The 11,088-nt window shown below is 40.5% G+C and overlaps 1 protein-coding gene across 1 annotated transcript; it reads right to left on the reverse strand.

Moving 5' to 3' along the window:
- Nucleotides 1–1,962: 1,962 nt before the first annotated feature.
- On the reverse strand, nt 1,963–3,857 carry LOC122740617 (cytochrome c oxidase subunit 5B, mitochondrial). The gene is made up of 4 exons (XM_043983047.1): nt 3,690–3,857; nt 3,001–3,071; nt 2,561–2,660; nt 1,963–2,142 (listed from the first exon to the last, which is right to left on the reverse strand). Exons 1-4 carry the CDS (start codon nt 3,790–3,792, stop codon nt 2,030–2,032), a joined length of 387 nt encoding a protein of 128 aa, XP_043838982.1. The 5' UTR covers nt 3,793–3,857; the 3' UTR covers nt 1,963–2,029.
- Between the last annotated feature and the right edge of the window lie 7,231 nt (nt 3,858–11,088).

Raw genomic sequence — 11,088 nt, forward strand, 5'->3', positions numbered from 1 at the left:
ATATTCTACACTAATCAAACTGGACCATATTGTATTCATCTTTATATCCTACATATCCTAGCACGTGCAAGAAGGCATTCAGATTTGTTGAAAAAAATAGCTGAAACTAGTGTGCATGTTCTTCAGTGAAGTTGGAATATTACACCAGCTGAGGAACAAGGTGCTTAAAGTAGGGTTTAGCTATAAGTTAATGTGGTTCAAAGCTTAAAAGGGGTGACTCATTCCTCTTTTTTTTTTTAAGAACAAGTGTTGATTCTCACTGTTCTTAGGCTCTAAGACAAAGAATATGGTTGAGATTAGGGGTGGGACAGGAAGCTGAAGGAATAAGGAGAGCTCGTAGGTTCAGAAGAGTGCCTTAGAACTCTTTTCATTATAATTCACTAATCTGTAGTGTCCTTATTGAAGGGTACTAGCTAATAAGGATTTAGATCAGTAAACCTTTCAGAAGAATACATTTAGAAACCATAATATATGCAAGAAATGAAGGGAGGGAAGCAATGACTGGCTAGAACTAAAAGATCTGTGGGGCTTAAGTAAATTGCTAATAGTTTACTTTAAAGCAATTTCAAGAACAGGAATTCTTTTTTTTTGGTGAGGCAATTGGGGTTAAGTGACTTGCCCAGGGTCACACAGCTAGTAAGTGTTACGTGTCTGAGGCCAGATTTGAACTCAGGTACTCCTGACTCCGGGGCCGATGCTCTATCCAGTGCGCCACCTAGCTGCCCCTTAGAACAGGAATTCTTGACCTTGTGAGACCTCTCTGACAGTCTGGTGAAACTTATGGACCACTTCTCAGACTATTTTGAAATAAATAAAACTACACAATATTACAAAATAAAACAATTGTATTAAAAGTTGTTGAAATACTTTTTTAAAAAGTTAGCAAGGGGGCTTCTAGGTGGCGCAGTAGACAAAGCACCAGCCCTGGATGACACTTGACACTTACAAGCTGCGTGAGCCTGGGCAAGTCACTTAACCCCCGTTGCCCCACAAAAAACAAACAAAAAGTTTGCAGACCCCAAGTTAAGAACCCCTGTTCTAGAGAATACATACTGGTGGTGACAATAAGAAATAAGAAATCTCAATTGCTTGGACAAACTGATGAGATTTTCATGACAATGGAAAGCTCAGGCCTAGAGCAACATTTTAAATTTCTGGTAGGAAGGGAAGGTTCAGGGGCTGAGAGACCAGCTCTTTTTATATATATATATATATATATATATATATATATACACACACACACGTATATATATTCTATTCCTCCTAATCTGATGAGGCATAATATGTTCAACACTGGGAAAAACCAAGTGTTTGGGAGACAATGGGTGTAGTATGCTAGAAGAAACATTGATTTGGAGAGTCAGATATGGGATTTGAATTTCAGCTGTCACGTACTACTTGTGCCATCCTAGCCAAGTCAATTCTACCCTGCATTCATTTTTTTATCTGTAAATTATCTTTAATACTTCTTCCAGTTCTAGGTCATATGGAGACTATTTAGGGCCTTTATCATCAGCTATTTTCCTACCATTTGCTGTCAGAATTCACTGTGTGCCTACCTTAAAGTTGGCAAAAAAAAAAAAAAAATTAAGATCGTTGAGCTTTTTACTATGGTTTTTTTTGGATTTGCTAGTTGCTAAAGTTTTTTCAGCCAGAAACATTTATTTAATTTTAACATTAGGCTAAACAAAAGTTTGTCTTTCCAACTACAAAGTACACAGCTTGTAAGAAAATAAAATATTAAATGCAAAGCATAGAAAGTGGCAAGAAATTGTGTTCTTATTTAATAAGGTGGCTAGAATGTCCCTTCTATTTCTCATATGCTAATTTCAGATTGTATCAGATTGCATAAAATTTATGGGGTTATCTTTTTACAAAGCTTCACCCTAGGAAATTGGAAGCATTTTCCTGAAAAAACCAACAAAAATACGAAACCAGTCAAATATATGGGAGAGCCAGGGAAATGGTTAATCTTTTATTGGAGGGAAGAAAACATTACACCGTATCTCAGGTAAACCAATTCAGGGGCTCAGTGGCTCAACTGGTGGGGTACCAGCTTGTAATGGGTTCCACAGTTAGGGCAACGCTGTGTCTCGCCTTTGTGAAGCCAGAACCAGATGACTGCACTGTTGTCCTCTTCACCTGCAGGGAAGAAAGATGAATCCACTAGAAGGGGAAACCCTGAACCTGAAAAACTACCAGTTCCATTTCAGAATCTCCTCTTTTCTCCCTATAGTATTTCATCATGGGGGGGCAAGTGGGTTTAACACTCATGTCCTCTGAGGTCAAGACTGCCTCAAAATACAAACTGCTAGAGGTTCAAAGATGCAAGAAATAAATGAATGCCTCCTCAACACCCCCAATATATACAATCTACTTTTACACAGACTTAAAAGCAAAGCTCCACTTTGCTTTAGAAATCTTTCCCTTTGGCCTTAAGATAAAGCAGTTAAGAATGATTTCAGCTCTATTTGAATGACATCCCCTAACAGGAAGGATAACCTCTTTTCAAAAATATATGTATACTTTATGATATTACCTAGTTTTTAGGAATACTCACAGATACAGCCCACTATTCGCTTGTCAGTGATGGAAGGGACCAGGTTTGGCTCCTCCTTAGTCCCTGGAGCTGCCTTTGGGGCTAACAAATTGTAGGGATCCTGCAGGAAAAATAATATTCACCAGCTGAGCTGACTGACCACTTCATGCAGTGGAGAAAAATGCTGCCTTTGAAGAAGACCCGTGTTCAAATTTCACCTGTTGCTACCTGTGTGACCTTGGGCAAGACACTTCAACCCTCAAATTTCCTCATCTACAAAATAAGATTAGACTAGCTTACATCTAAGATCCCTTCTATGATCTTCAAAATGGTCAGATAAGCTGTCTCTTTACCAAGACTTCACAGATGAAGTTGGGGTGGGAGTGAGAGTCTGCGGTGAAACCATCTCAAACATTGCCAACTATGGGGAATGACAGATTAGGATGTCATTTGAAACTCACCAAATCATTCCTTGCAGCCATCATAATCTCTCTCTCCAAACCAGTAGCCTGCTCTTCATCAGAAGGGATACCTACGTGAAGATGCAACGAATCAAAGAGATGGTCTATACAGACGCTCTCCTCCAGCAAGACTTCGGCAGCATTCCATACATCACCGACACATGCCAAGCTGTATAGAGACCTCTTTACACTTGAGGCCGATATTCCTAGATACTTCCTAGAGGCAGGCCTGAGACTCGGCCTTGGGCCCTTTACCCAGGCCTTCCCTGTCACTAACACCAGCAGCAATCGAGAGGGAGAGGGAAGGCAGAGCTTTAGAGCCCCAACGGTCCCTGGGTGTCCCGGCCCTCGGCAAGGTCACCCGGTGTGTCCCCACTTTCCTGCCTCTGGAAAAAGCCCTACCCAATGAGCATTTGGCAGGCACCTCTGCGCCAGGAACTGTTTTAGGCGCCGGGTCAAAGGGTCAAAAAGCAAAGCGTCCCTGCCCTCAGCGAATTCACACTCTTTCCCTGAGGCGCCGGTGCACGACGCTCTCGCCCAGGTCCATCTAGCTCTGAGGACCCGCAGGAGACTCCACCGCAGACCGAGGAAGCCCCTCTACCCACTTCCTTCAGTCTCCGCCAGGGGCGGTGGCCTCCCCGCAAAGGTCGCTGCCGAGAGGGTCACCCGGGGCCCAATGCTTCACGTACCTCCTCCGCTCGCCATGGAGCGAGCGGCAGCCCGAGCCGGGCCACAGGCCCTCAAGGCCTGGACCGCCAGTGCCCCGGCGCCCCGCAGTAACCTTGAAGCCATCACGACTGAGACAGCTACGAGCGGTTGTTGCAGCGGCGCTTCCGGAATGGGGCCTTAGGGAAAGGCGGGGCTTCCGTTCTCTCCTAGGCCACGTGATCTGGACCAGCCTATCCCGGCTCTTCCCACTTACGTCCTAGCACCAGGTTACCCGACAGAAAAGCCCTGCTTTGCAGCGGGCGAAGGAAGAGGCTGGCTCTGCCCAAGGGAAATGCGGAGGCTGGCGTAGGCAGAGGCGCGTGCTCGTGCTCGTGCTCGCGCTCGCGATGTTTCTGGGTCCTCGGTAGCGGTTTGCACTCGTACTTACGCAACCCCCGCTTGGAGCACTGAGCTGGGCGCTAAATAAAGCACTCTAAACTGATAAAGGGATCCGACTCTGACTCGAGCAAGCTAGGTGCTAGTGGCTGGAGCACTGGGCCTGCAGTCATGAAGATCTCAATTCAAATCCAGCCTCTGACCCTTAGTAGCAAAGTGACACTTGAAACGCCACTGCAAAATGGGGGTGGTGGTGAGGATGTTGATATGACCTACTTCCCAGGGCAGTTGGGATAGTATTTGTAAAAGCACGTGCGTGGTATATTTGTTGTTCGGTCGTGTCTGACTTCCGTGACTCCGTAGGCTGTACCGTGTATGAGGTTTTCTTGACAAAGGTACTGGAGTGGTTTGCCATTTCCTTCTTAATGGTTTAAGGCAAGCAGAGGTTAAGCAACTTGCCGAGGGTCACACATCTAGTGAGTGTCAGCGCTCAGATTTTAACCTAGATCTTCCTGACTCTAGGCTCAGTGCCCAAGGTCACACAGCTAGTGCCTGAGGCCTCATTTGAAGCCAGGTCTTCCTGACTCCAGGCTCAGCGGTTTATTCACTGAGCCATGCATGTAACTGCTTAGTAGTAGGGGCTTAATCAATGCATATTTCCTTCCTCAAGGTAAACACCCACCTGCTTGGGAGTCTAAACAAACTCCCTCATCTTTACAGGAAACTGAAGCCAGGGTGGTGACCATGACTTGTCCAAAGTCATTCAGCTAGGAAAGTCAGATTTCAAATTCAAGTCCTCTGCAAATCCCAGCATGAGGCTGATTCACCCCTCCTCCCATTGGGGAAACTGGAGCAGGAGAGCTGATTTACTAGTTCCAATTCTGCCACTGACTAGTGATGACCCTGGGGAAGCCCTTCTCTGTGCTTGGAAAATGATCCCTAGGAAGCCCTTTTCTGCTCTCCTAGACTCCCCCAGAAACCAGGGATGTTTTCAGTCCAAACTGCCCAGGGAAGGGAAGCAGGTCCTCTGAAAAAAACTTTCTACAGTGATTTGGGATTATGGGAATTAGGTGTGCTAAAGTTTTTGTGGAAACCTTAGTCCCTGTCGCCACCCTTTGTGTTTAAAGCTAACAATTCTAATTGGAACAAAGTTCCAAGGGTAGATCTTTGGAGGAAGCATGAAGCCCAGGCCATGGGGAAGGACATAAATGGGGCAATAATAAAACGGCTGATTTTATCCTATAGAATTTAAATAGACTTTGAATTAACCTGTCACACTCAACCCAAGTTGACTGATATTCTAACCTTATCTACTGTCAAAATTCACCTTCTAATGTATGGCTAATGTATAAACTGTATTCAGGAATTCTTATAGTTCTTGAAGGGTTGTGGGGTTTTTTGACACTGAAAATTACAACAAAAGGAAAGCCCCCCAATTGTAATTAAGGAGCCTTGGCAGATCAACACTTATAGGCTCCCTCAAGGCAAGCCTGAACGAAACCTAGAAAGATGCTCTTCTGTTCTGTCTCTCTTCTAGTTATAGATCCCAAATCCTAATCTTCACCGTAAACATTCATGATTTGGGGAAACATTTCCTCTCCCTTTGCACTTCCCATTCTTTTACTATCTCCCTTACTTCTTCCCTACAAACCCATTTACTCTCTTGTCTTTCCAATCCTTTCTTCCATTTAAGTTCCATCTATTTTCTTCTCTGTAACTGGTGCCAGATCCCAGACTTATTCCAGCATATTGATTATAATTGACTTTCAGACAGATGACCTCCCTGAAAATGGACAGCCTCTGCCTTATAACTGCTGTTTTGTCAGATCTTTTCTCATGACCCTAATCAAAATCTGAAAACCTGAAATTGGGCAAAAAAGTTTATGTGGAAACTAGGAACAAATGAGTGATAGAGAACTAGAAATGTATTTATTGCAAGGCATAAAATCTAATGATAATCTATACCCTATCTTCTTCCTCTTATCCTATTGTCACAGGGAAATAGGTGGTGGGGATCTTTAGGTATTCCTCGGTAAAGAATTACAACTCTGGCATACAATCCCATTAGAATAAAATGATCTTGTATTTGGGGCTGCCTCAAGGAAAGGAGATGGCTTAGAAACATTCTCCTCCTCAAACAGAAGAAAGGCCAAAGCCATTATATCTTTTGTTTTGTTTTGTTTTGTTTTGTTTTGTTTTGTTTTGTTTTGCTGGGGCAATGAGGGTTAAGTGACTTGCCCAGGGTCACACAGCTAGTAAGTGTCAAGTGTCAGGTCACATTTGAACTCAGGTCCTCTTGAATCCAGGGCCGGTGCTTTATCTACTGCACCATCTAGCTGCCCCCCAAAGGCTTTATAGAGGATGGATGGGGTGACCACCTGACAGTGGAAAGTTCCTTTTGGGGTGGAATGGGAAGGGAAAGGCTTGAATGGGGGGGGGGGGAGTGTTCCTGACTTCTGGAGTTATCTCTGTTCCCTGGAGATCGGGCAATAGCAATGCCTAATTCGCTTATCTTCAGGTTGGGTGGGAGAGGATTGAATGAGGGGTAGTCCTGACTTCTGGAGCTATCTTTGTCCTGAGCTCTGCTTCTTAGGTGTGTCCATCCTTCAGTTTAGCTTCTCAAGGAGAGAACCTCTGAGTTATCCCAGACCCATATCATTATGAAAATAGTGTCTCCCAGAACCATACAAATTCCTGAATACAGTTTATACCTTAGCCAAGTCATTACTTAGAAGGTGAATTTTGACATTAGCTAATTTAAGATATAACAAAATTTGGAAAGGTGCATTTGTTATATCTTAAATTATATTTTATGTTATGATATTATCAAATATATTCATTATTTAGAATAGATGCCATCAATATTTAGCCAGATATTTCCCATTCTAGAATCCTACGCAGTGTAACAATAGTAATAGCTCACATTTACATAGTGGTTTCCTCACAACTCAGAGAAACTATCAGTTATCTTATAGATGTGTACTCCAAGAGATTGTGACTTGCTTATGGCTATATAGCTAGTAAGAATCTGAAGCCAGATTGGAACCAGAGTATCCTGACCAAGAACCTAGCACTCATTTAACATACAGGATTAGATACCAGAGAGGACTTACAGATGGAAGCTATGGAGAAGCAAATTTCATTCAGGAAATTAAAAAAAAAATCTTTAGCAAATAGAGCTGCCTGAAAATGAAATGCCACTGGAAGTGTTCAGTCACACTTATTAAGGAAACTGGGATAATTCATTTGGGAGAGCAGGTAACTTTTTTTTTTTAACGTATGAGGTATTTTATTTTTTCCGTTACATGTAAAGATAGTTCTCAACTTTTGTTTATACATGCTTTACAATTTCAGATTTTTCTCCCTCCCTCCCCTCCCTCCCCCCTCCCCTAGACAGCAGGTAATCTGATATAGGTTATATCTATATATCTCTATACATATACATATATATATAATAACATTAATCCTATTTCTGCATTAATCCTGTTACAAGAGAAAGAATCAGAGCAGTGATGCAAAACCTCAAAATAGAAAAAAAAAACAACAGCACCCAAAACAAAAGAAATAATATGGTTCAATCAGCATCTATACTCCACAGTTCTTTCTTTCTTTTTTTTTCTTGGATTTGGAGATCCTCTTCTATCATGAGTTCCCTGGAACTCTTCTGTACCATTGCATTGGTGAGAAGAATATAGTCCATCACAGTAGGTCAACACTCAATGTTGATGATACTGTGTACAATGTTCTTCTGGTTCTGCTCATCTCACTCATCATCAGCTCACATAAGACCCTCCAGGTTTCTCTGAACTCTTCCTGCTCATCATTTCTTACAGCACAATAGTATTCCATTGTATTCATATACCACAACTTGTCCAGCCATTCCCCAATTGATGGGCACCCCCTCAACTTCCAATTCCTTGCTACCACGTAAAGAGCAGCTATAAATATTTTTGTACATGTGGGTCCCTTTCCCCCTTCCATGATTTCTTTGGGCAAAAGACCTAAAAGTGGGATTGCTGGGTCAAAGGGTATGCACAGCTTTATCGCCCTTTGGGCATAATTCCAAATTGAGAGAGCAGGTAACTTTTAATCTAGGGTTCAAGTATTTTAAAAAATACTATACAATTTAAAAAAATCATAATAGGACACGTTTACAAGGAAAGTTTAAAAATAATTGTAGACACAAGATTAGCATGCTTTTGTTTGGTAGCCCTTTAAGGTTTTAAGGCAGTTGGTACAAGCATTATCATAAAGGGCCACTAGGTGGCAGCGTGGGTATTGTATTAGACCTTGAGTAAGTAACGCAGGTGTTCAAATCCTTCCTCAGGCTCTTGCTAATTAACCTGGAAGAAGTCACTTAACCTTTCTCAGCCTCAGGTTCCACATTTGAAAAATGCAGATAGTAATGGCACTTATTGACTTGGTGGTTGCAAAGATCAAATAAGATAATACACTTAAGCACTACATACAAATTAACTATGATTATTAAATGTTAACTATTGTTGAGGAACTTAATGTAGGTCGATTACACTAGACTCTTTCCCCTCTGGGCAGCATTCTAATATTCTATCTTTAGTTTTCATGTCTGCAAACAAGATTGGAATTTATAATTATGATCAAATGATGATACTACCCATATTAATTTACAGGTTTAGTACTATGATAATCAAACTACCAAGGGGATATTTTATAGAGCTAGACAAAATAATAAAATTAATTTGGAGGGAAAAATTATCTAGAATCTCAAGGGAAATAATGGGAAAAGGTGGGGGAGGGGGAGAAGGAAAATGATACTTCCAGACTTCAAGTTACATTTTCAAATAGGAATCATCAAAATTATTTGGCACTAGTTAAAAAGCAGAAGTTCAGAGTGGATTACATAAGGAAGAATCAGATACAACTGGGTTTAATAACCTACTATTTAATAAGTCCAAGAACATAAATTACTTCAGAAAGAATTTCCTATTCAATAAGAATTACTACAAAAATGGAAAAGCAGTTTAACAGAAGTTAGATTTTTTTTTAGACCAACACCTTACACCATATGCCACAATAAACTCAAAGCAGATAGAGGACTTGAATATTAAATATCATACCATAAAAAAAAATCAGGAGAGAACCAGATCAGGTACCTTTCACAAGTATGGTTTGGGAAATAATTCTTTTTAATTTTTAGGTATGAATTTTTAAATTAAATTAATTTTTTTCATTTAAAAATCTGTTTTTTCTCCTCACCTTCCACTTCATTGGAAAATATAAAAATAAAACCGTTGTAACAAATATGCCTGGTCAATCAAAAATGTTCATGTTGGGCATGTCCAAAAACCATATATCTCAACCTGCACCCTGAGTCCATCTGTGTGGAAGTGGGTAGCATGCTTCATCTTTGGTCTTTTGGAATCATGATGAGTCATTGTATTAATCAGAGTTCACAAGTCTTCCAAAGTTGTTTGTCTTGACAATGTCATTGTTGTATAAATTGTTTTCTTGGTTCACTGGATTCACTCTGCATCAAGTCATACAAGTCTTTCCAGGTTTCTGTTAAACTGTCTCTTTTATATTTTTTATAGTGTAATAGTATGCCATTAAATTAATATACTATAATTTATTCAGCTACTCCCTGACTGGTGGACACCCTTCCTTATTTTCCAGTTGTCACCACAAAAAAAAAGCTGCTATAGACTTTTTTTTTCCTTTGGGGTATTGACCTAGTAGTGATATCACAAAAGGTACACACAGTTTAGTAACTTTGGGAGCATAGTTTTGGGGGAGGATTTTATAACAAACAATGGATAGATGAAAACTCCAAAGGAAAATAGATTATTTCAATTAGATGAAATTGAAAAAACTTTTGTAGGAACAAAATTGCAGTTTGTTTGGAAAAAAAATCTTTGCATCAAATATTTCTGAAAAGGGTATGACATCCAAGATGTAGGGATTATTAAAGATATATAAGATAAATGTATATCCAAGACATAGATTATTAAAACATATAAGACAAGAAGCCATTCTTCCATGGATGTGTGGCCAAAGAATAAAAAGAAACAGTTCTCAAAAGAATAGCAAGCTACTAACAACCACATGAAAATTTGCTCCAAATCACTGATAATAAGAGAAATACAAATCAAAACAACTCTGGGATTGCACCTCACAAAAATGACAAAAGAAATAGTCAATGATGATGGGGATATGGAAAGATAGGTACACAATACATTATTGGTGGAGTTGTAAATTGGTCCAGTCTTTCTGGAAAGTAATTTTGAATTATGTGAAGAAAACTACTAACATGTCATCTGGGTCAAATGACCCAGAGATTTAAACTGCTAGGTATATACCTCAAGGAAGTTAATAACAAGAGGTTCCATAGCAAAATACTTAGTGAGGCACTTTTTGTTGTAGCCAAGAACTGAAAACAAAAAAGATACCCATTGATTGGAGAATGGTTAAAGAAATTTTGGCATATGAATATAATGGAATATTATTGCTTCATAAGAAATGATGCATATGATGAATAATGAGAAGACCTTATATCAACTGATTCAAAGTAAAGTGCCTGGCAAATAGTAAGCACCTAATAAATAGTTGATTTAAACATGGAAAGTAAGCACAAGTAGAAAAACAGTATACCAGAACCAGGCTGCTTTGTCTTCCCCTCCAAGTTCTAGGGGTCCTTGAGGGGTGGAAGGTGTCTCTTCTCTATGCTATTGGCTTAAGCCCCAAGCATTTGGCACCCACTGTTAGGTGCCAGGAACTAGAGTACCAGTTCTGTTTAATCAGCTTTTGTTCAATCATTTTTCAATTGTATCTGACTCTTCATGACTCCACTTGGTATTTTCTTTGGCAGAGATACTGGAGTGCTTTGCCATTTCCTTCTCTAGCTCATTTTACAGATGAGGAAACTGAGGCAAACAGGGTTAAATGATTTGCCCACAGTCATACAGCTAGTAAGTTTCTGAGGTCAGATTGGAACTCAGGTCCTCTAGATTCCAGGCCCAGCACTCTATCCAGCTTACTATCTAGCTGCCCCCACCTTTAAACTACTTA

Source organism: Dromiciops gliroides, chromosome 2 (assembly GCF_019393635.1).
Source record: "Dromiciops gliroides isolate mDroGli1 chromosome 2, mDroGli1.pri, whole genome shotgun sequence".
NCBI lineage: Eukaryota > Metazoa > Chordata > Mammalia > Microbiotheria > Microbiotheriidae > Dromiciops > Dromiciops gliroides.